Here is a 25,233-nt window from a genome sequence, read left to right as displayed (position 1 = left end):
AGTTTTGTTATAATTATATTACCACAGCAGGAAGGAGAGCAGGGATCCATTTTACATCCACTGAAGTTCCCCTCAGTGGCAGACACAATTAGCAGCTGCTCATCAGTAAATGAGCCCCTTTCTCATGTCTGAACACATGGGAGGCTGCCAGAGGGGCACCCAAGGGGCTCCTTCCTCTCATCAGGCCCCATCAATTTGTCCTCTCACCCCACTGGGGGTAGGGGCTCCCTGTGAGCCCTGGGGTGCAGCAGCCACTGCCCAAGTCCCCGAGCTGCACCCTGCCTGGAGCTCTGGTCAGAGCACAGAGCTCAGCCTGGGAATCCATCACAACATGGCCGGGAGAAAGGAGAGCTCACTGATACCTTAGGTTTTAAGTTTTTCTGTTCTTTGGTGTGCAGCTTTAGCTCTCTATTAAGTGCTACTAGGATCTTTTCACGGGGTGGTAAAGACAAAACAATCCCATTCTAGCTGGAGACTCAAGGACAATCTCTTCAAACTTCAGGCCAAAAGCACAAACAATGCAAAAAGAGGAGGGTGGGCAAGCAAGCAAGGAGGATGGAACTTCATCATTTGGAGCTATTAATTGGACAGTTAGCTCCTATGTGCAAATGGCCAAAGACTTATCAAAATGTGAGATCTCATGACCAAGCCTTCTTTTGCTTCCATCTTGGAGCCATCTGGGCAGAGTCATGACTGTGGCTCAGGCACTGCCAGGGTGTGGCCTTTGAAGGCACTTCAATAAAAATCCACTTTATTCCTCTTAACTCCCTCTAAACTCTGTTCCAGCTCCTTGCAGCACCACACCTTCCTCTGTCCCCTGGAGAGCACAGCCAGAACCATTCCCATCCACAGCCCGTTCCCCTCTGGAGGCAGGGCAGGGCAGTACCTGGGCAGGGTGCTCAAAGAGCCACTGGTCCCTGGGCTTGTCCTCGTAGGCTGCCACGGCCGCGCCCAGGCCGTCCCTCACCGTGGCCCTCATGGTGTCCAGCAGGCGACCCAGCCACACCTCCACCTGCAGAAAGGGTTAAATGCCAGGAACCCTCCTGCTTCTCACCCCTGGGCGATGAGGGATGGTCCCAGGACACGCCTGCTGTGCCTCAGCAATGGGGGGGACAAGCAGCTCAGCTCTCCAGCCAAACAAGCCTCAGGCCTCCTCCAGACTGGGGCACTCTGCCATTTCTGCTCCTGCAGGATCAGCATCTCTTCCCAGAGAGGTTTTTCCACCAAAAAAACCCTCCCAGCTAGAGGAGAACCACACTGAACTCCACTGAGGAGCAATTGAGCTCAGCGTGTTCCAGCTCCAGGCCATGGCAGAGTCACCCGTGGGACTGGAGCACAATCTGCCAGCAGCAAGAACACAATTCTTGATGAGAATTCTCACATGCTGGGAACACAATTCCTGCTGAATTTAGTGTTTCACAGGCAAAGTCCTCACTGAGAGGAGAGTTTAAATGCCAAGTGCCATCACCGGGGAGCTCAGAGCTGGTATTACCTACTTTAGCTTCCTTTTACAGTCCATGGAGAAAAGTGCAGCTACAGGGACAGAAAAGCTGAGCAGTAATTTGATTCTTAAATTTTGTACTTCAACCCATCCTATGAAATAAGATTTGGAAAACAGGGGGAAAACCCTTTTCTTTCCAAAGGTATCTGTGCAGAAGTACTATGGAATAATTGAATCTGTTTTCAGACTGCATCCCCTCCCAACTGGGAGGGTAAGAGCAACCTTCAAAACATCTTTCAGGAATTAAAATTAAAAGCCCAGTGAAGAATAGGCCACAGCCTTTTCTCACACTGTGAGGACCCATCCAGAGCAGGACTGGAGCTGTGGTGTAAGCAAGGATCAAGTTCCACACCAGCTCCTCCAGCTTTTCCCATGCGGGCAGTGCAGTGGAACTCTACAAGACCTTGGCCAGGGATGCTCACCCAAGGGGGTGGGAGCAGGTTCCACCAGGCAGCTTGGACAGACAGGGTCTCCCCTGTCACCTGCAGTCACAGGGGTCACTGAGCTGGACATTTCCTCCTCTCTGCTGCACATTCCCAGGCCAGCCTTTGTTGTCTTCTGCTCAGAGCCCACTTAATTAGAACACTTGGACGATAATTTTTGCTTGTATTCGTGGCTAGCCAATTCTGTCACACAGCTCATGGCTACAGACAGATGTCTGTTCTTCATATTTTAGTCTTAACCAGCTTTAAAACACATTCCAGTGCTTATTTCAACAACTGATTTATAGAAATACTAAGAAAATATTACTATAAATATTTGGATTAATTTCTTAAATTTACCATCATCTCAGCAGAAAAAATAAATCTAGTTACATTACCTTTAGTATGTTCTTTTCCCCCTCGCTAAATTTCAGATGTAAACATCATGTATTTTTGTTTCTATATATTTCTTCTAGATATGTCATTCCATGGCACACTAAGGCCCCTCTCACCTGCCCACTGCAGTCACAGGGGTCACTGAACTGGACATATTCCTCCTCTCTGCTGTACATTCCCAGGCCAGCCTTGGTTGTCTTCTGCTCAGAGTCCACCTGGAACTTCAGCCTGGCCAAGTTGTCAAAGAGTTTGGGAAGGTGACGCTGCACCTGCCAAAGGGATTGTGTACATGAAGTGAGGGGGACAGGACCAGGACAGGCAGGGCAGAGGGCAGCAGAGGTGTGACAGCCACAGTCCTGCTCACAAAGAATGGTCTGGACTACTTGGCAGCACCACATCTTCTCACTCAGGATGCTGCCAAGAGGAGCCTCCTGCTGTCCCTCTCAGGAGCTGGATTTGATGATCCTGGTGGGTTCCCTCCAGCCCAGGCTACCCTATAATCCATCCTATGGCTTGTTTGCCCAGCTCTCACTCCCTGCCCCACAGAGGATTCCAACCCCTCCTCAGGAGCTGTCCCACAAGTGGCCAAATCAGTTTCCTGCCTGGCCAAATCCCAGGAGGTGCCAAGTGGGTGGAGAAGCAACGGGCACTCAGCTTCCCCACCAGGACAAGCACACATCCTCTCAAATCTTACACAAACCATGGAATCCTGGTTTTCCCCTGCACGTGGGCAGGCTCAGCAACCCCCACTGTCCACTCCCAGCCCCTGGCCACTGTGCAGGGCCTTGGCTGTGCTCCAGCATCGATACAATTCTGCCACCAGAGCCCAAAACGCACCTGAACCTGCACCAGCTCAATACCCAGTTCAAGTGGATAATATCATTGTCTATTTAATCCTCCTTTAGGAATTATCAGGCTTTGAAACTACAGTGGAAAGGCTGAGAGCATATCCGTGTATGATCCTGCCTGACATTTACTTTGATTTTACTGCAAATAGTTTTGAATAACAGAAAGCGCCAGGAATTTCTCCTTACTCTGTGGAGCATTTCAGCACAGCAGCTTTTCTCTGCTTCCTGTGTTCCCTTTCTCTCTCTCCATTTTAAGCATCAATCAGCTGTGTGTTTGTGACACTCTGTGGGCTGAAATCAGCCAGCAGCAGCAAACAGATCCAAGCAGAGTTAAAGGTTAGTGGCAACAAGAGCATTTCCAAGCCTGCCCCGTTCACATCCTGACACAAACGCTGGAAAGGAGGAAAGGCTTAAGGAGGCTGAGGTTGCTCACTACTAAAAGGTGGAACAAGGAATTGGTTCCTTACCCAACAGGCTCCATTTGCTGTTGGTTTGGTTCACACAGCAACCTCAGGATTAGTGATGCCCAAACCAGGCTGGGCAGGGTATGGCAGTGCCAGGCTCAGGGGCTGAGGCTCCCTGACAGCAGCTCCACATGGAAAAGCCCCTGCAGGACTGAATCCTCTGAGCTCTGCCCACGGGGGACAGAGGGTTCTGATCCCTGGGAATGGGGTGAAGGGGACTGGGAAGCCATTTCTTACAACAGGAGGGTCACTGCCAGCTCCTCCTTGGGATGATGCAGCAATCCTGCTGAGCCAGGAGGAGCAATGGTGTGTTTGGGGGGTTTGGGAGGAGGAATGGTGTGTTTGGGGGGATGTGGGAGGAGGAATGGTGTGTTTGGGGGATTTGGGAGGAGGAGTGGTGTTTTTGGGGGCATTTGTGAGGAGGAATGGTGTGTTTGGGGGGCATTTGTGAGGAGGAATGGTGTGTTTGGGGGGATCTGGGAGGAGGAATGGTGTGTTGGGGGGATTTGGGAGGAGGAATGTTGTGTTTGGGGGGATTCCCCACACCTGGCATTCAGACCCCATCCCACAAATGCAGTGCAGGGTCAGACACCACCTGGCCACAGCCACTGCCTGACCTGGCTGCTCCTCCTGCAGGCTCTGCTCCTCCCTGCCCTGCCATCAGGACATCCCAAAGGCTTTGCAGGAGGAAGAAAGAGGCACTTCCTGGAAATTGCCTCTTCTGCCTAAAAAATCAGCCCTCTACAAGCCACCAGTGCTCTGCCCTGCCACACTGGAATGCCCAGCCTGGGGCTCTTTGTTTGGTGGCATCCCAGGCTGGGATCCAAGGCCAGCAACGAGTTTTGGATGAGATCCTCATGGAAGTCATTTCTCTCACTGTATCCCAGCAGGAAAATGGCACTGTTTTTATGGCACAAAACCCACGGAGGTGCTCTCTGAACCTGCCACGAGCATCCCCAGGGCTAGATCTGACAACAGCCAGGGCAGGGCTGCCTGTCAGTGATGGCAGGTGGAGATCAGCTCTGAAGGAGTTGTTAATCCATGCAGAATGGGAGAAAATCACTCCAGAAAGGACACTGAGGAGAGTCCCAGGACAACACCTTCCACTGTGACACTCCTGAAAATGCAAAGGTGCTGCAGCACAAGCCTTACCAGATGGGGGTTGGTGCCGTTGGAAAGAATATCCAGTAAATCTGCAGAAGAAATGAAGTAAAATCTGGGAAAGGCCAACCTTTTCATGTCCAAATATTCAGCCAAAGCCTTCTCACACAGACACAACCTGGGGAGACAGAGCAGAGCCCAGGTGGGTAAATACCCTGCCATGCTTCGTGCTGCCCTTCTCAGGCAGGTTCTCCCCACCATGGGGAAATGCCAGGCTGAGCTGAGCCCGCAGGCTGCTCCTTCCCACAGCCCTGAATAGACCCACAAAGCACAAGGGAACTCACAGCTCACTCTCTACTCCAGGGGTCAAACACCCAAGAGTCAGGGCAGCCTCATAAAAAGCAGAAGCACGAGTGGAAGAAGAGGTTGGAAAGGTTTGCAGTCTGACCCACTGCTTTAGACAAGCTCGTAGCTGCCACAGGTGGTGGCATCCACTGGGATGAACATTTCCAGAACTGCTTTTATTCTAATGAGCCACATTTTAAAGTCTGATTCCAACCAACTCAGCTTTTTGTGTTTGCAAAGCATGAAAGGAAAGTTGTTTGCTCCGATCTAAAATGAATCTTGCAGTGTTCACATGCTAAACTGCTGCTGAGCTTACAAAGTTCCTAAATAACATTCTCTGTGAGGAACATTGGCCTTGTTCGATTGAAAATAAAATCAAATCCTTATTTGAAATGGAGAGCTGCTACTGACACAACAGCTTAGCATGGACTTTGAAGTGGTTTTCAGGCAGTTTCATATGTTAAGTGAGAAGTGTCTCCATCCCAGGACACTCAGGTCTGTCTCTGTGTTATGCCCCATGTCAAGGGTACACAGACATAATTGTGTAAATTAAATGGGCTCAGCTCTGCTCTTTTTGATCACAAAATCACAGAAGGGTTTGGGTTGGAAGGAATCTCAAAGCCCAACCTGCCCCAGGCTGCTCCAAGCCCTGTCCAGCCTGGCCTTGGGCACTGCCAGGGATCCAGGGGCAGCCCCAGCTGCTCTGGGCACCCTGTGCCAGGGCCTGACACCCTCCCAGGGTGATGTGTCACAAATACAAAAACTTGAGAGAGATCAGAAAAGCGGGAGATTTGTGACTGCAGAGGAAGCAGAACCTCGGAGCACAGGTTCAACCAACTTCTCCTGGCTGATTCCAGCCTCTGACAAAGCCCTGGGGCTGGGGCTCTACCTACCTACTCTGGATGTCCTCCAGCTGTTGGGACAGACCTGCTTTATTGGTGGCTTCAACCACATTTGGGGTTTTCTGAACTTCATAGGCCAGTTCTTTAAAATCCACATCAATGCCTTCAAAACGTTTGGAGTCCTGCAAAGGGACACAAAGGACACAGCAACACTCTCTTGGTGTGCTGAGAGATCCCATCCTCTGAGAGCTGTCTTTGGGGCGAGGGGAAAGCTCCTCCCTCACCAGTGAAAGGCATGTTCCTCCTCAGCATGCCTGTGAGCCTGGAATAACACTAGGAGCAGGAGAAGAGCTGCTCTCCCCCAGCACCAGAGTGGAAGGACAGGGAGGGAAGGCTGCCACAGCTGCCTGGGCCAGCTCTGTTTGATGATTTGCAGTGTCTGAGCAATGATCTCAGTCCTCTCCCCTCTGAAGGAAGAGGGAACATGCCTGCAGCACTGAAGGAAGGCAGCAGCTCTCACTCAGCAACCAGGAACTCTGTGTTTGCCATGCAGTGCTACAAGGGAGAAGATCAGCCCTTCAGCATGGCTCGAGCACAGCCTGGGGTACAAAAACATCCTGGGGACACAACCAGAGCACTGAGGGAGCCTCCAGAGGAGCGAGGCAGCAGGAGAACAGCCCTGCTTTGGGGAATTTGGCACTATAGATAACCCCATTTAATAATGGAGCTTCTTCAAGAGTTCCCAAACAGGAATTTGGGATCTGGGGGCTCATACCTGGGGCAGCTGTGCCCGGATGTCTTCTGAGCCTATGAAAATGCCCTCCAGGTGAGACCACGTGCGCTGCACCTCGAACCAGAGGGAGATGACGGAATCAGCAGTGGAGAGCTTCCTCTGCCAGGCAGACACCTCCTCCAGGAAGAAGGCAATGTACTTGGATGACATTAAATTCTGCAGCTGCACCTGGTTGTCTTCTAGAGTTTCAATGAGCTCCTCGTCTGACTTCAGCAAGGGGGTGTGGGTGCGGGGGTGAGGCTCGTACTGAAACTCCCTGGAGCTCCAGGTCATCCTCAGCTCCTTCAGCACCTTCTCCATGCTCATCTCTCGCACTGCTTTGTCCACAATGCCATGGACCTCCCCCTCAAATTCGTGCAGGTTGAGCTTGAGGAGGTCAGCCAGGGTGGTGTCCGAGTCCATCACAAACCTCACGCCCGTCACCTGCATCAGCTGGTTCCAGTGCCTCTCCCTGATGGCAGGATTCTGAAGTTCTGCCACAGCCTTGAGGGCTGTCAGCATGTTCTTCACCTTGCTGTCCAGCCCGCTGAAAGCATCCCACACCCTCATTTCCTTGTCCAAATTCCGAATCTCTCTTGCAAACTTCTTGCACTCCAGATCCATGTTCTCCACATTAATATCCACCCACCTGGTGGTCTGCCAGTCATCGAGGCTGGTGTTCACCAGGGAGATCATGTCCCAGAGCTCTTTGAGCAGACACAGCTCCTTCCTGCACTGCTTCAGCTGTTTATACTCTGGCACCATGACTTCAAACAGACCAGCTGATTCATAAATCGAGGTCATGGCTGACTCCATCTGTTTAATCTCCATGTGCTTTGCATCCAGTAGTTGATAAGGCTTTTCGGTGTCAAACCTAGAAATAAATGTTTATTCTTCATAAGTGATGTTGTAACAACTTCTAAAGGACTCATAAAACAAACAGAGCCTCTGAGAGCCACGGGAGAGATGAAAGGTCTCCACTACACCCTGATGGCTGAGCCACGTGGCACTGCTGACACCACCCAAACCAACCTCTTCCCAGGGACACAGCACTGCAGGCACAGCAGGGAGGAGGTCTGTGCATCACCAGGACATGCAGGTGATGCCTTAAGATTTTAGCTTTTATATTTTTCAAGTCCTGTAGTGCATTAGTGCATAGTTCTGAACTCCATATAAAGTGTAGTTAACTGCCTTCACATTTTGGTCAGACAGAGCAATCCCTCTGGGCCTGAGACCCAAGGACTCACCACAGGCCCTGAAAAGTATAAACAAAAGTGAATTGTGGGGAGCAAACTGGGGGAATGTGACTTCATTACCTGAAGCTGTAATTGGACAATTAACCCCTGGTATGCAAATAGACCAAACATATCTGTAAAAACAACGGATGACCATGGTCCATCCTGGGTGCAGCCTCGGTGAGGCTTTGAGTGACCAAGGTGTATCTATGGAAGGCCTTTAATAAACACCCACTTTATTCTCTAACTCTGTCCAGCCTCTGTTCTAGTTAGCCACTCCAGGGCACCACAGGGATGAGCTCTTCCCTCTGTAGGCTCAGAATCACAGAATCACAGAATAATGAGGTTGGAAGAGACCTCTAAGATCATCGAGTCCATCCCATGCCCTCACACCTCAACCAGACCACAGCACCAAGTGCCATGTCCAGCCTTTTTTAAACACATCCAGAGATGGTGATTCCACCACCTCCCTGGAAGAGCATTCCAGTGCTTTATTATTCTTTCAGTGAAATTTTTTTCATAATATCCAACCTATCCCTTCCCTGATGTGGCTGAGACCGTGTCCTCTGGCTCTGTCAGTGCTCCTGGTGGAAGAGACCGACCCCACCTGTCCACAACCTCCCTTCAGGGAGCTGGAGACAGCAACAAGGTCACCTCTGAGCCTCCTCCTCTCCAGGCTCCACAGCCCCAGCTCCTCCAAACGCTCCTCAAGCCGGTGTGGTGGCGGAGCAGCCGTACCTGAAGGGAGCTTCCCTGCAGAAGCGCTCCCTGAGCCGCAGCTGCCGGGCGTCGAAGGCGGCGCAGCTCTGGCGCAGGGCTGTCACCTCGCCGGCCTGCAGAGGGGCCACCTGCTGCTTCACGGCCTGAGCCAGCTTCTTCACCTGGCTCCACTTCTCCGGCAGCTCCTGCGGGCACAGAGGCACTGCTGGGCGCCCCTTCTCTTCCTGCCAAGCCCAGCCATCTCCACGGAGGGAGAGGAGCCTAGAGGAACTCCTGCCTTTCCCACCCCATACAGGCGGGAATGAATCATTCACACACAAGTGTGGCTGTCACTCGCCAGAAAGAACAGTTCTTTGGCTGTCTCCTGCATGTGGATGGCCGCTCCACACCCTCATTTCTTCTATCAGCAAAGTAAATCAGTTATTTGAAGGTATTTGCACAAGCAGGAGCACATCAGCAGATCCCAGGCAGGGGGATTTAGTGGGGCTGGGCTCCCCACAGGACGGGGCTGCTGGTGGATGAAGACACAGCTGGCAGGGCTTGTCTCTGTCCCCCAGCACTCACCATCTCTTACAACCTTCTCATGGTCCCCTTTGCAGAAAAGAAAGGGATTCCCAAAGAACTGACTCATGAGAGCCACATGTGGAAAGATGCCAAAATATGTTCAGAACCTGCTGCCAGGGATGTCCTCTGGGTAAAGCAGATCTGGTGGTCTCGACCCAGAGGAGGACTGAAGTCCTGTGGGAAGGCAGCTCCTCTGCCAACATTATCCTTCCCATCTCCATAGCTGCCAAGAACCAGCTTATTTAAAAATAATTATAATTCAACCTAATTAACAGATGGATTTGAAAATGCATTAATTTTTTTTTTTCAAGAGCAATCGCTGGGAGTTGGAGCAGGCAATTCCATGTTTTTCACACATAACAAAAGGCTTAATCTCTGCTTTAAAAGAAAAAAATCTCAAAATTTAGAGCTACTAAGGCACATCCTGCAATAGCAAAACGCTGCCCACTGAGGCCCTCTAATGAGCAGAGCTTTGAATATCCCTGGGATGCTCCCTTTGCCTTCTGCTCCTGGGCAAGCTGCTGTGCCCACCACAAGCTCTCACCCACCTCCAGCTGCTGGTGGACTTCCTCGGGCAGCTGCTGCTCGTAGGCCCTCAGCAGCTCAATGGTCTCCTTCAGGGGCTCAAACATGGCATCAGTGGCACTGTGGCGTTCCTTCACAGCCAGCAGGTGACCCATGACCTCCACCAAGCCACTGTAGTCACCTCTCTCCACCTTTCTGCTCAAACCTTTCTCAGCAGTTTGGATGAACTCGTCCAGGTCAGCCAAGCTGCAGAGCACAAGGCAGGGAAGGAAGCACAGGATGAGGGCAGCTCCTCTGGAATTATTATTCATCCAGCTCCTCTGGAATTAATATCCAGCCTCAGAACTGGAATTCCTGCTCAGAGGTGTCCCTGGATGTGGTACAGCTTCCTTCAAGGAGCAGAAAGACAGGTTGGGACTTCTCAGGTTGGAGGCAGAGTACCTGAACAGAGACAGGGAGCTCAGGAGGGGCTGTCTGAGAGGACAGATTTTACTGTCCCAGTTTTTACTGGGAGGGTGAGGAGGCACCAGCACAGGGTGCCCAGAGCAGCTGTGGCTGCCCCTGGATCCCTGGCAGTGTCCTGGACAGGGCTTGGAGCAGCCTGGGACAGTGGGAAGTATCCCTGCCATGGCAGGGGTGGCACTGGATGGGCTTTAAGGTTCCTTCCAACCCCAAACCATTCTGGGATTCTGTGACAGCTTTCACCCCATCTCTTCCACTACACGAATCCAAGGTCCCCAGGTGAACCTGACACGTTTCAAAGCTGTAACAAACAGGGATTGTCCTTCATGCACTGCCTCTCTTCACAGGGCAGCTCCCTCCTGCAGGCGATGCAAATTCACAGCAGTTTAGGAAAGAAACTGGACATTTGTGGGAAGAAAAAAAAATCCCTCCAGGACTTTAAAATTAAGATCCCTGTCTCTCAAAGCCCTCGAGCCATAAACCATCACAGACAGGAGAGTGTTTGGGGCACATTTCCTCACCTGCTTATCCTGTTCTTAACCTCACCAGCTCCTGGGCACTTTCAGCAGAGGAGAACTGGGCTCCTGGGTCTCAAAACACTTTTTAAGTGTCTGCTTAAATTCTCTGGATGCTGCTGGGCCTAAAAGTATCTTTAAATACCTCACCTAATAAAGACTAAACTGCTGACTCAGGGACTCTCAATAACAGCTCCTAAGTGCTCATTCTCTGCCACACTAAACCTCTTTGCAAAGAAATTATCAGACAGATTTATGGTGCTGAAAAGCACACAGGAGATCACATCACCACCCCAGGCAGCAGCCTCCTCCTCAGATGTCTGTGAGCACTCCCCTGGGAGCATCCACAACCTCAGACACCCTTCAGCTGTGACCAATAAATCACCCAGGGCATTGTCCTGCACAAATCTGAGCAGCTCTTCAGAGCAAGGAACACGTGGTAATGCAAAAGTTGGAGCCCAAACTGCTCCATGACACCTCCTCATGACTCTCGTGCCAGGCTACCTGAATCATGGGCTTTTAGGAACCTCACAACATCAATGCAGATTTACTGATGGCCAACACCAAATCCAGTAAAGCAAGGACTCTCCAGGCAGAGGTGGGATTATTTGGCTCAGGAGGAGCAAAACACACACCTTGGGCAAACACACACCCTACATCAGGTCCCAGGGCATCAGCTCAGGGATGTCAGGGGTACCAAGGGATGCCACTGCTCCCTGGGGTACCAGGGGTTGCCACTGCTCCCAGCTCACACACAAGCAGTGACCAGGGCACAGAAGAAAGTGCTGGGATGGAGCTGCTGTGCAGCATGGGTCCTTCTCTTGCTCCTGTATCAGCTCTGGAGGCTGTCACAGCTCTGAGGCTGCCAGAGCTCCAGGAGTGTTTGAAAATGCTCCCAGGGGTGCACAGGGATTGTTGGGGTGTCTGTGCAGGACCAGCAGCTGCACTGGATGGTCCTTGTGGCTCCTTCCAACCCAGGGTATTCCATGATTCTCTATCCTTTGGTGATCAGCATGAAATGACACAGCCCAGCCAGGACAAGAGAAAGCCCGGGAGCAGAGGCAGGACCAGCCCTCACCTGTGCGTGACGTGGTCCAAGAGGTGCTGCTTGAACACCAAGCTCCACCTTTTGATCTCATTGAGCAAGGCCGCCTTGAAGGGCCGCGCATCCAGCCTCAGCCAGCCCTGGAAGGTGCAGAGGGGCTGCATGCCAGCCACCTCCTCGTAGAGCTGCTCGTAGGAGCCCATCTGCTCCCTGAACTGCTGCAGCGTGGCCGGCGCCTCGGGGACGCCCTCCTCGCCGTGGGCCTCGATGTCCGCGGGCGTGGGGACGCGGCCGTGGAGCAGGAGGTGGCGGCACAGCTCCCTCCTGTCCTCCCCGCAGAGGTGCGAGAAGCGGCGCTCCAGCCCCGCGCGGTGCTCGCGGCACGCGGCCGCCGCCGCCTGAGCGCGCGCCAGCAGCTCCTGGCGCCATGGGCACAGCGAGGGCATGGCCTCCAGGGCAGCCTGGGAGGGAAAAAAGGAAAGGGGAGAGAGAGAGGAAATGGGGAAAGGAGAGAGAAAATGGGAGAGTGCAGAGAGAAAATGGGGGAATGGAGAGAGAAAATGGGAGAGTGGAGAGAGAAAATGGGAGAGTGGAGAGAGAAAATGGGGGAGTGGAGAGAGAAAATGAGAGAGTGGAGAGAGAAAATGGGGGAGTGGAGAGAGAAGGGAAAGGAGAGAAGGGAAAGAAGAGAAGAAGAAGGGGAAGAAGAGAAGAAGAAGGGAAATGAGAGAAGAAGAAAGGAAAGAAGAGAAGAGAAGGGAGAGAAGAAGAAGGGAAAGAACAGAAGAGAAGGGAGAGAAGAAGAAGGGAAAGAAGAGAAGGAGAAAGGAGAGAGGAGAAGGGAGAGTGGAGAGAGAAGAAAGGAGAGAGGAGAGAGAAGAGAAAGGAGAGAAGAAGAAGGGAAAGAACAGAAGAGAAGGGAGAGAAGAAGAGAGAAGAAGAGAAGAGAAGAGAAGAGAAGAGAAGAGAAGAGAAGAGAAGAGAAGAGAAGAGAAGAGAAGAGAAGAGAAGAGAAGAGAAGAGAAGAGAAGAGAAGAGAAGAGAAGAGTGGAGAGAGAAGGGAAAGGAGACAGAAGAGGAAAGGAGAGAAGAAGAGGGAAAGGAGATGGAGAAAATGGGAGAAGGGAGAGGGGAAAGAAGAGAGAAAGGAGAGAAAAAGGAGAGAAGAGAGAAAGGGAAGAGAGAATAGGGGAGAAGGCAGAGAAGAGAAAAAAAAGAGTGGAGAGGGAGGGGAGAGGAGAGCACAGTGAGGTGGGAGCACGTGGCACCTCCTCACTGCCACCAGCCTGGAGAAGCCCCAGAGCACAGACCTGGTAGTGGCAGAAGCCACTGTGTGCAGCCACCCGGGGCACCAGTGAGGAGATGTGGTAGATGCCCTGGAGAAGACTTTCCACCATGTCACAGAAGCCATTGTTGGTGCCAGGGTCCAAGGGAGGGCGAAACACCAAATCTGGGATCACCAAATCCAGCTGCACCTCAAAGAGGGGAGCGAGTCCTGCCTTGGGATCTGGTAGGGAAGGACAGAGATGTCAGAGCCTTTATCAAGGAATCTGGAGCCACTCACCTCCTATTACAAGATGCCATAGGCCTGCAGGGACAGCAGGAAGGTGTGGTGGCAGACACACACTCCCTGGTGCCTGCACAACCCATGGAGGTGTTGGCAAACCAGCTGTGCTGTGGTACCCACCAAAACCAGTGGGGAACGGGTGAGACACAAGTGATTCAAAGAGCAGAAAACACCCTGAGGAGGAAAGGCTCTTCAGGTAATGCAGAGGGAGTCTGAGAGCTGAACAATGCCAGCATGGAAGTGCTTGCAGAGGAGAAAAACCACAGGAACCAAGTGGCTCTTTAATTTAGTGGTGAAAGGCATGAAATAAAAAAAAAACCAAACAAACAAACAAAAAAAAAACCAAACCCACAAGCAACCAGAAAGTGAAGCCAGATGCAAATGTGACAACCTAGGCACATTTTTAACAAGGTGGTGAAGAACTGCATGCAATTCTCCGGCTCATTGTGCCTCCACATCCAGAAGGGAAGCGTTCCTGGAGATGTGCTTCAGCTGCACACAAGCTGCTCTCAGCAGAGCCAGGAGGGCTGGGCTGGTGATTCCTGGGCTCAGCTCACCTCCATCCCTCCCCCTGAGCAATCCAGTGACCAGGGCTGGAGTCACCCTCCCCTTCTGCAGGCTCCAGTGCCAGAGGACAGCCAGGAAGAAGAGAACAACCACTGAGTATGAGGGAGCACAGCCAGAGAGGTCCCCTTGGAGAGGCTGAGCAGCCTGTTCAGCCAGGGGACAGGAACCAGGTGTCACCTGTGTTCTCCAGGAGGTATTTCAGTGAGCACTCAATGGCAGTGAAGAATCCATCCAGGACTATCTCATCCACATAATCCAAGTACACCTTCCAGGCGTCGGATGCTGGGTCTGCACGAAGGAGGCTCTGGTTTTCCTGGAAGACAAAGAAGATTCCTTCACACACAGCAGGGCTGAGCGTGTCCTAGGGAGAGCTGCCCCCACCCAGGAGCTGATGCTGGGCAGCACAGCAGTGTCAGCCTCGTGGAGGTGGATCTTCCTGCTGGGGCATGGCCATGATTTGCTCCTCTCAAGGGCTGTTTGGTCTCCAGAAACACTTCAAGGTAAAAATGGAGTGCAGAAGAGCCTTAGAAAGTCTTCCACGTGTTCTCCTTCCTCTTCTTTGAGACCACAGGACTTGGGGCTGCTTTGCACCCCTGGGGCAGGGAGAACTAGGGGTCTCAAAGGCCCCTCCTGATGAACCCATCTGGTTCTCTTCAGAGTCCAAGGCCAGACATGACCCTCAGGAGAGGGCTGGGCCTATAGCCCATCTCCTCCAGCCAGGGGCTGTCCCTGACATGCACAGCACCTGGCTCCAGGCAGGTGAGGAGCAGAGCTTTGGGCTCTCTCCTGGCCTGCAGAGGACTCTGAGCTCTGGCAAAACTGCTGGGAAGCACCAAGGTTTGGGACAGCAGTTTCTGTCCTGTCACTCAGCTTCTCCCTGAGTGGTCAGCAGGAGGTGATGTCCACAGAGGGACATCGAGCCTGGAACCGAAGGGTCAGCCCCAGCCTGTGTTCCCAGATGAGCACCTCAGAGATTTTTCCTTGCATCAAACCCGATGCACCACTCCCCTCTAGTGGCTCTCCAGCAGCCAGGGCTGCAGCCAGACCCTTCCCTGGGCTGCTGCTGCTGCTGGTCCTGCCCGGGGCTGGGAGCCCAGCCAGCCCCACACCCCAGACCAGCTCACCCCTCAGAAACAACAGCAATTAACCCCGGGTCGGGTTCTCAGATGGGTTCAGGGAGTTCATCTAAGGCGAAGCAGCTCTGGACGTTTCCAGTTTTCAACACGGAGCCTCTGAGGAGCCCCCGGCCCTGCAGGTGCCCCCTCACCTGGACCAGGGAGTGGATCCTCTGCCCACAGTCCCTGACCAGGCTGTAGCGCCGTTCCAGGCGCTCCTGGCACTCCTCCAGGCTCAGCACTGCCTCCTTTTTGGAATCCCTCCTCTCCAGGATGGGTGATTCCCACGAGTGCACGATGCTCTGGATCTCCTCAACATTGCCCTTGGCTTTCTGCACCCTCTGCTCCAGGTCACAGACATCGCCCATCACCCTGGAGATGTGATCCCAGACACCTGGGGAAAACGAGAAGGTTGAGCCTCCATTTCCAGAGCTGCTCGGCCAAGCTCTGGTGTTCTCTCCTTCAGATCTTTTCCCTGTGGTCCCAAGTGTTTCTCACTCATCCTTAAGGAAAGAGATTCACCTCGAGCAGCAGAGCCACCTCTACCTGTCCCATACCCCAGCAAGGCTCAGAGGGACCAGCAGAGCCTCTCCTCCCCACAGCCTGGGCTAAACCTGAGGGAGCAGGACCTGCCCACAGCCCCAGCGGATCTGGGGGATGTGGGAAGGAGCAGGAATGCCAGGAGAGCTGCTCCTCATCTCCCCAGTGCTGGATAGCCAGAGAGAGCCCTGTCCTACTGGGAACTGCCACTGGGAACCAGGGAGCAGAGACTGGGCACACGGGGGAGCAGGAGGAGCCCCAGGTGTCACACTGAGGGAAATGGGTTTGTAAAGAATTCCCAAAACATGACAAAAAGCTCACACAGCCTTACACATCTGTGTGCAAACTCTGAGAAAAGGTGTGCTGGCTTAGGAAGGCCATGGAATAGAGATGACATTGTTGAGAGAGGTTGAATCAGAAACAAGTTTCAACAAGATTCAAAATATGGCCTTGCAAAAAGATCAGATATTTTAGAGAATTAGAACTGTGAAAGATGCATTGTAGCATCATGTGGGGTAAAAATATAGGTGATTGGTGTTAAATATAGGTTAAAATATAGGTAAAAAATAGGTGATTGCCATTAGAAGTAACAGCAGCATAGTGGGGCAAAAGCGAATGGGCTGAAAAACATTTCTAAGGTATTGTAACCAGGAAATGGGTTGGCTTCTGAATGGTGTTGAGTTTTACATCTGTCTCACTATTCATTCAGACTGATAACGAAATAAAATCTTTTGAAACCCCTCTCAACTGCCCCATCTCTGTAAAAGCTGGGAAAACCAACACCACATGGAGCCAGCTCACCCTCCGTCTTCCAGGTCAGCGTTTCCTCTGCCTCTCTCAGCTTCAGGTCGATGTCCTGCAGCTGCCCCTGCACCAGAGGATGTTCCACCTCCAGCACGGTCCTCAGGACCTTGTTGTAGCTGTTCCCCATCAGCTCCAGGCTGGCCACCAGCTGCCAGAAGGATTCCTTGCAGGAATAGAGCTCAGCTGCCGCCGGGGGGATGGCTCCTGCCCCGCTGCCCCGCAGGTAGCTCACCTCCCTCAGCACCGACACCAGCTGGGGAGGCAAGGCACACAGCTGAGCACAGCACAGCCCTCCCAGCTCCTGGCATTCCCTCCCACCCATTCTGAGCATCACAGGGAATTCCTGCTGGTTTATTCCCAAAGCTGCAAGCTGGAAAGGACCTGGACAGCTCCTGGTCTGTAGCACCATTGATCTCTAACTCTGGATTCCTTCCCAGCTCTGTTAAGCACCAGCCAGCCTCTAAAAGCCACCATCACCTCTGGTGGTCTCAGCCGCCCCCAGCCCTGTGCTTCCCCCCTCAGATGGAGGCTGAGCCACAGCACACGTCTCAGGAATGCTGTTCTGCAAGAGCCATGGGCCATTGTCAAAGTGAAAGATAAGATGGCTCCAGTTCTCTTGGTTTGCTGGGCTGATTGGTACAAAAAAAATAATTAAAATATAGTAAAAAACAAAATCACTGACTCAACTCCTTCTGGTGCCACCTTCCATCAAAGGTTTCTGGAGTCACAAAACAAACCTTCCTGGGTTTTTTACACCCTTTCAGAAGCTCAGGTTCCAGGTACACACAACATGAATGTGCATCTGTAGGTGATGTCCCATCACTCCCCACACCAGTATCAGCCAGTATGGTGTGGACATGCTGACACCAGCCACACATCTGGCTCCTGAGGAACTTCCTGCCACTGCCTTTAACCAGAATTTGCTCTGCTCAAACTGTAATGCTGGTATTTAGGCAGAGCAGATCTATGGTAGAGCCTTGCTACCCCCATGGGAGGGGTTCCACAGGCCACAGAGAACCCCACCAGGTGTCCCCCACAGCTTGGGGACATGCCCTGGGGGGCAGGAGAGCCCAGGGGCAGCAGCTCTTACCTGGGGATCAAAATTGACTGTGATCAGTTTGGTCTGGGGATCCCGCCGGATGAGAGGCTGAGTCAGGTTGTACTGGGATTTTTCTGAGACTGTCTGGGACCAGTCTAAATACAGCTTTTCCTGATACCTGCCAGAGGAGAGAAACATGCACCACAGCCACCAGACCAGAGGGTGCAGCTGAAACTGAGTGGAAGCCAAGTCCACTCTGAGGACTGAAGAAGGCGAAGGAATCTTCAAAACCCATCCATGCCACCTCAACAACAGGGCTTCCAAGACAAGCACCCAAAAAACAGTGGCAGCATCAAGTCAGGAGGAAAAAGCTCTCTCAAGTACCAGTTTTAGCAGAGAATTCAGATTTGGAGATGGACTTTCCAAAGCATTTAGCCTAGCGTGACATATCAGCAGCTGGGGGTCTCCAAAGGTCTAAGCAGGGCAGATGCCTGAAGCCCCAGGGATGCTGGGGAGGCTGGAGCTGAGCTCACCTGCCTGAGTGAGGCCATGGCACCCCTGGTATGGGGGCACAGAGGGCAGAATGAGGGTCCTGGCATCTCTCAGGCCATGGACAGTCCCTCCCTCCCCAGTGACAAAATCTGCTCTGAATCACATTGCCACCTGAGCACCCAGGAGAGAGCCCCTCGAGGTGGCCACCCCTCACCATCTGTGGGGCTGCTCCTCTCTGAAGGGCTCTGCTGAACCACCCAGCCAAATGTTCTGGAAGGTGCCTCAGGGGAGGGGAGGCTTTCCTGTGCTACAGCCCTGCCTGAGCCCCTGTACCTGTCCAGCAGCTGGATCATCTCTTCATACTTCTGCACCACCCTTCTTCCACGGGCAGAGTCCAAGCTCCTGGCAGCACAACAGACAGGGTCACCTCCAGCCCTGGGGCTGGCATCTGCATTTCCCCCTCCCCAAGGGCCCCCACAGCCTGCCTGGGTTTCACCCCAAATCCTCTCCCTGCACAAAGGCTGCCCAGCCCCCTGAGCTCTCTCTCAGTAAAACGGGGAGCAGCAGCTGGGACAGGAGAAGGACCCAGGGCTGCTGGAAAAATCAGTTACCAAACATCACTTTTAAACATTTTACCCTTGGCAGTTTCCTGTGACAGTTGTGCTCCACTAGATGCAGGTCACAGCTGTGTGTATGACTGTTTACATAGTGTATAGAAAATAAATATAAAATGCATGCAATAACATATACCATATATCCATATATATATATATATATATATATATATATATATATATACATATATTCCGTTTTCTTTTTGAATCTTTTCTCCCTCTCAAGTTGCACATGAGAAAGACCCTCACACCTGCTGAAGGACTTGTCTTTAACTGCTCTAAACAGAGGGGTAAAATCAGTGTTAAATGCAGGACCCGTGAGAATTCCAGCCCTGGTTTGTTCTCTTGGTCTTGAGGTGATTGTTCCTTTGTTTAATGCTCAGAAAGTTATCTTCTGCCAACACCCAGGAGCCGGGTTGCTCCCAGCGAGCTCCTGGAGGAATTACAGTGGGAAAGGTTGCAATACCTATTTTAATTACAACCTAGGGCTCTGTTAAAAGCTGAGGAGCCTATCTACTGTCCCACTGTGCCTCTCAATCACTTAATAACCAATCCAATTAAAAAGCTCCTTCAAAAAACCAAGATGGCAGGGAAGTGAGCGGCTCCAGGCACCTCTTCACTTCTCACCTCCTCACTAAGCACTGCTTCAGCTACAGCCAGTGGATAGCATTCAACACAGAGAGAACACCCAGAGAGAGATCTGCAGGTGGTCACGGCTCCTCTGGAGCAGACACTCACAGCCCTGGGATGTGCCTGAGGTGCTCCAAGGGCCCCTGGATCCGCGCCCGCAGCTCCCGCGCCCAGCCCAGCGCTCCAGCCACGGGAGGGACGTTCTTGTGCAGGGGGGGGAAGCCTGCAGGGCACAGGGGAACAGCATTTCATCAGCCCCACAGCAGCACAGAACTGCCCTGGGCTCCAGGCTTCTCCCTGAAATCCAACCCCTGTCACTCCACGGAGGTCTGGGACCTGCAGACCCCGCTGTGGATTTGGAATAAGGCACCACAGGAGAAGCCTGGCACGTCCTGGAACCAGACTGGGGTGAATTCTCTGCTTCCCACAGACACTGAGGAGGGGATTTCTGGCTGGCAGCTGGCTGTGACCATCCCATCTCAGAGCCCAGAAGTCCCCAAAGCCACAGCAAAGGCTGGACTCACCCTCCACAATCTCCCCATTCCCCTTGTTAACCTGCACTGGCTCCAGCAGTGCTGCCTCTCCTGGAGCTCCTCTGATTCCAGAACAGTCTTCCTGAGGCTTCCTGATGGGAATTTACCTATTCCCTTCTGTGCCAGCATTCCCAGGGAATAATAAACCTGGGAAAGGCTGATCAACCCCCAAATTCCCACCTCCCCCTAATGCATTTCCACATTACCCACACCTCACACATGCACATTTAAAACAAGGATATTGGCATTGCTTTAATGCCAACAACAGGGCATTCCCAGGCACTTCCCACCAGGAAAGCTGCAAACCTTTGCAATTTGGGAAGTTCTGGTGTCCTTATAAAAAGCAAATTATTTCCACCCCCTACATTAGCCTAAATCCAGTTTGCAGTAAAATCCATTTTCCTCCTGGCGTGGCACCCACCGAGCTGCAGCCCTGCCTGGGTGTGCCTGGTGTAGGTGAGCCTGGCCTGGTCCAGGACAGTGCTGAACATGCTGAGCAGGACAGGGACCTTGTCAGCAGCAGCTGCAGCCATCACAGGGCGCTGCAGAAGGTTCCGGAACATGGCCAGCAGCTGTGCAGGGGAAGGAGCAGGGAAAGAAGGGGAAAAGTCACATCCTGCACAAGGTCCCACTGGGGTTTTCCTCACTGATGCAGCTCCTCAGGAACTCAGAGGTCTGCACATGTGTCAAAGGGAAGGTTTTCCCTCTGCTTTCCCAAGTAGTTCCTGCCTTTCATGGAGTCATTTAGGTTTGAAAAGGACTCCAAGATCACCTTTGACTGATCCCACCACTAAACCATATCACAAAGGATGTCTTTGTTACAGAAATGGTCAGACCTGGTTGAAGAAATGGTCAGAAATGGTTGTGGGTCAACCATATTCCAACAGTCATTCTTCAAATTTGCTATTTTAAAAAACCCCAAAACAACTCAAAGATAAATGTTATCTCTTACTATTTTCTATAGCAATTTTTACAATTATTCTGATTTTTTTTTTTTTTTCAGAAAATACCATTTACTTTCTCTGCAGGATAGATTCACTGGTAAACAAAGCCCCTCATTTCTAGAAAACCTCAATTTTCAGAGCTGAAATTCATCCATGTATTAACAAATTGATATTAATAATGATCACCTGGTTTTAACAGCAGCTTTCACCAGGAAATCAGAGAATCCCAGAATGGTCTGGGTTGGAAGGGACCTTAAAGCCCAGCTCATTTCACCCTTCCATGGGCAGGGACAGCTTCAGTATATCAGGGTGCTCCAAGCTGTCCTTGGAGCTCAGAGCAGCCTTTCCTCCCCTCCCAGGGACACCAGTGCCACTCCTGCCATCCACAAGGCTGATCTGAATCATTTCTCTGTCCCCAAACTGAGCAAAGGCCACTTCTGTTTGTGTCTGGGGTGAGGAGCAGGGACACCCCCAGCTGCAGGGACCCGAGCTCTGAGCGTCCCCACCCAGTGCCACCGTCCCCTTGTCCCCCCCACGGGCACAGCTGCAGCTCCAGCCCTGCCTGGCCTCTCTGTGGGGCTCGCAGGGAGCGAAGGGGGGCAGAGACCAACCTTGAAGATGTGCTCCAGCCCCGGGGCGTCGTTGAAGGCCTGGCTGAACACGGTGCCCAGCCGGCGGTCAATGTCCTCCACCTTCTGCTGGAAGTCCAGGGCATCCTGCTCAAACTCCTGCAGGAAGGGAAGCAGCACGTCCTGAGCTGTGAGGGGGCACTGGGAGGTGCCTGCAGCCTCCCTGCACAGAGGTGTTTGCTCTTCTTGTTCACCAGGAATTCAAACACTGCTCCACAGTTCAAGGGCACTCCTGTCCCATCCCACGGCTGAGCTCCAGGCTCCCCAGGATGGACCCAGAGTCCAACGAGCACTAACTTCAGCTGGAAGCAAGACAGGAGGTATCTCCACACTCTCTGACCCTGAAGGTGGCCTGAAGACCACGCCACCACCCCCAAAACCCACAGAAGCTCAAACTCACTGAACCAGCAAGGTGTGCCAGACTTCAGCTGTGCCAGGGGAACTTTGGGGTGGACATCAGGAAAAAATTCTTCACTGGAAGAGTGATTGGGCACTGGAATCATCTGCCCGGGGAGGTGCTGGAGTCACCATCCCTAGAGAAGTTTAACCAAGCCTGGATGTGGCACTCAGGGCCATGGTTTGGTTGGTGAGGAGGTGCTGGGGCACAGTTTGGACCTGATGATCTCAAAGCTCTGTTCCAGCCTGGTTCATTGTGTGATTCTGAGATGTGCAGCTGCAAGAACTGCCAAGTGGCTGCAGAAAAGGCCAGCAGCCCCTGTCCCCTACAGGGACAGACCAGAGCACGACAAAGGGAGGAAGGAGCTGGAAGGAGGCACCAGGGCTGTGCTGCAGAGGGAGCTGCTCCCTGGGAAGGAGGAATTGCTGCTGGATCCCTCAGGCTGCCCCCACCTACCCGGTTGGCCAGGTCCAGGCAGTCGTAGGCTCGCTCTGAGAACACCTGGTAGCCCTCCTGGAACTCCTCGTGCATGCCCAGCACCTGCTGGCCCAGGGCCTTCCCCTTCATCCCCCCAAACTCAATCTTCTCCAGCTGGGCCAGGTCCAGGGCTGTGCTCAGGAGGCCCTGCAGAGCCAGAGGAGGCACACACAGCTTCAGCCACAAGCAGATGACAAGTTACCACAGCACAGAGCCATGTCTGCTCCTGGGCCACCCTGAGGGTGCTCAGGATGGGATCAGGATGATCTTTGAGGTCATTTCCAACCAAACCACTCTGTGATTCTACCGTTATGAGTGGTTTTAAAATGGATGCCATCCGTTGTGGTTTTCAACACATCTCCTTAAGGAAGGAGCAGAGTTACACTGTGACACACACACTGAGCAGGACCTGGGCAAACGAGCCCTGGCCTTGATGTCAGGGGGACCACAGAGCACAGAGTGACCCCCTGGCATCAGGAGGGAAGTGCCAGCAAGGCAGGTCACGGCTGCAATGCCTCACAGCCTCACCTTCACCATCTGCAGCCTCTGCAGGAAGCTGTCCAGCCTTGCAAACACCAGCCTGGAGTGGAAGTTCCAGCTCCTCACTTGCTGGCCTGGCTCATAATACACCTGCAGGTTTGTCCTTCTCTCCTCCAGCGCCTCTTTGAAGGCATTCAGGATGTCAAACACCGTTTGCACCTTGCCCAGGCTCTCTTCCACCTCTCCTTTCAGCAGGTCTTCTGGGGACAGGTACACCACAGCCTGGAGGAGCCAAATCACACCAGAGATGTCCCTTTGCTGCCACAGCAAACGCTGACTTCTGGCACCGAGCAGCTCTGACCCTTCCTCTCAGTCAGAATCCCTTTGGGAGGAAGCACAGGGGAAAAAAGAGAGAAGAGCTTTCCCAAAAGCCTCCCTGTGCAAGCACAGGTGCACACACCTGCTGGATGAGGAGGTTGCAGATCTCCTGGAGCAGCACCACGAGGCGCAGGGGCACGCCGTAGTGCTCGCAGCTGACCCAGACCCAGCACACCACGTGCAGCAGAGGCACCAGGAGAGGCTTCACCCTGCTGAACTCGACAGCCTCTATGTGCTCCAGGGGCTGCTGGAGGGCTGCCAGGTGCAGGTCGATGTCCTGAGCCTCCCTCAGAGCTGTGGGAAGAAGGGCAGAAGGGGTGAGAGGCACGGGCTGGGCTGGGGGTCACGAGCTGGGAGCTGGCACAGAGTGGGGCAGAAAGTTCTGCTGAGGAGCAGGGAGCTGGCACAAACTGCAGACAGTTCTGCTGAGGAGCAGGGAGGTGACAAAAAAGGGGGGCAGAAATTCCTGCTGAGGAGCAGGGAGGTCACGAGCTGGGAGCTGGCACAAAGGGGAGCATACAGTCCTGATGAGGAGCAGGGAGGTCACGAGCTGCAGACAGTCCTGGTGAGGAGCACAAAGCACTCTCCTGTGTGTGCTGCAGAGCAATCACCACCATCCCTGCCCACCTACAGCACAACCAGCACAGCACACAACCTGACTCGACTCAATTCCATCAAGGATTTGGGACAAAAGAAGAGTGGAATCCACTTCTTCCTGGATGACTAAACATGGAATCCCAGCACCTTTTTACCTGGCATCTCGACATGCACACTGGAATCTAAACAGCTGCTTTGAGATGGCTCAAACCAGGTTTTAGAACAACTAATCTTTTGGAGCTTAAAATCTCTTGCTGTATTTAACATCTGAGATAGTAGCAGTAAACATCCTAATCTGAGTAAAACTGCCACTTTCTATATTTTGGTGGCACAGCCTTATTTTCAGTGCAATAATTTCAAAATTGACCCCCTTGAAATTGTGCAAATGGGTCTTTTTTGATTTTTCAGAATTTAAGGGAGGTTTTCAATTCAATATATCTCACTCATGTACCAAGTATTGACTGAACTTCCTCATTTTAAATCTTTGAAGCAGTGCTTGGCAACACCAAAAGCACAGCTCTGCTCAGCTGAGCCTGGTTCTGGCTCTGGCAGCCCCATGCCCCGAGGGAGCTGGGACCCTGGGAGGCCAGAGCACAGAAACCAGCACGTGGCAGAGCTGCCCCAGGTTCTCACCTGCCTCCACATCCGCCAGCATGCTCTGGAAGGCTGGCACGTAGATGCTCTGCACTCTCTCCAGCAGCTGCAGCAGGTTGCTGACCCTCCTGGACGTCAGCTGGCTGTGGATGCCCTCCAGGTCAGCACACCTGCAGCACAGCACAGGTCACCAGCCTGGCTGGGGCTGCGCCCCAAAGCCCTGGCTCAGGATTTTCTGCAGTTACACAAGGGCACAGACTCTCTAGAACAGGGAGGTTGGAGCTAGAGCAGGGTTTTGAACTGAGATCCCCAAATAGTGAGAGTCCTGAACTCATTTTTATGTGGGGAAAAAAAAATCTTTTGAAGAATAAGAAATGTTGGGGGGAGGAGGGTCATGTTGATTTAGATTTGGGGGTTTTTTTTGAGGACACTCAAGAAGTTTTCCAACCAGTTTTCCTGAAGCCCCCACGCTTCTGGAAAGCAGCAGATGCACCTGCATGGGCAAAGAGCTCCAGCACAGAGTACAGAGGATGTAAGAAGAACAAGGCTGTGGTTGGAGAGAGGGAAGTGGTGAAGCCCTGCAGCCACTGAGAGGCTTTTCTGCACAGGCTGCAGTGCAAACAGACCAGGCAGGGTCTCACCCAGACTTTATGAAATATTTAGTTTTAGAGCTTAAGAACCCATGTTTTAGTCTGAACTGAGCTGGCAGGAAGTGGGGCCAGCCCTAGAGGACAGAGCTGGTGCCAGGCTCAGACGAGAGCAGTGCCAGAAGGAGCCAGGTGTCGTTTGTGCAGCCGCTGCTGACAGCTCTGCACGGGCAGGGCTCTGCCTCCATCAGCCTGAGCCAACACAGCACAAAGGGCAGGTGAAATTCCACTCCCTGGCTCATCTGACCCCCCTCTGGCACCAGCAGCAGCCAGCTGACAGCATGGAGAGTGCCCAGCTCAGGGGCTGGCTCCTAGTGACCAGTGATGGAAACACCACTGTGGCATTCACGTTCTCTGAACACAGAGAGATATAATTTCCTCTCTCAGGGTTTTTTCTTAGAGAAGCACAGAGAGAATAAGAGAAAAGCAATT

At 52.7% G+C, this 25,233-nt stretch overlaps 1 protein-coding gene across 2 annotated transcripts in view; it reads right to left on the bottom strand.

Moving 5' to 3' along the window:
• The window catches only part of DNAH9 (dynein axonemal heavy chain 9), a 132,753-nt gene that overhangs the window by 105,341 nt on the left and 2,179 nt on the right, over positions 1 to 25,233 (bottom strand). Inside the window, exons 4-24 of one of the 2 annotated variants that reach the window (XM_064395318.1) lie at positions 24,194 to 24,324; positions 23,046 to 23,257; positions 22,634 to 22,867; positions 22,085 to 22,252; positions 21,214 to 21,330; positions 20,080 to 20,230; positions 19,234 to 19,348; positions 18,215 to 18,283; positions 17,441 to 17,567; positions 16,348 to 16,603; positions 15,159 to 15,400; positions 14,069 to 14,204; positions 13,068 to 13,264; positions 11,791 to 12,218; positions 9,759 to 9,981; positions 8,665 to 8,831; positions 6,695 to 7,565; positions 5,971 to 6,101; positions 4,784 to 4,910; positions 2,436 to 2,588; positions 887 to 1,012 (exon numbers count right to left, since the gene is read on the bottom strand). In XM_064395318.1, coding sequence (XP_064251388.1) covers positions 887 to 1,012; positions 2,436 to 2,588; positions 4,784 to 4,910; positions 5,971 to 6,101; positions 6,695 to 7,565; positions 8,665 to 8,831; positions 9,759 to 9,981; positions 11,791 to 12,218; positions 13,068 to 13,264; positions 14,069 to 14,204; positions 15,159 to 15,400; positions 16,348 to 16,603; positions 17,441 to 17,567; positions 18,215 to 18,283; positions 19,234 to 19,348; positions 20,080 to 20,230; positions 21,214 to 21,330; positions 22,085 to 22,252; positions 22,634 to 22,867; positions 23,046 to 23,257; positions 24,194 to 24,324 — 4,381 coding nt within the window. The other variant, XM_064395319.1, reaches the window with a different exon arrangement.

The sequence above is a fragment of the Passer domesticus genome, chromosome 20, assembly GCF_036417665.1.
Source record: "Passer domesticus isolate bPasDom1 chromosome 20, bPasDom1.hap1, whole genome shotgun sequence".
Lineage (NCBI taxonomy): Eukaryota > Metazoa > Chordata > Aves > Passeriformes > Passeridae > Passer > Passer domesticus.
The sequence above is the reverse complement of the archived record's forward strand: the minus strand, read 5'-3'. Positions and strand labels throughout refer to the sequence as shown.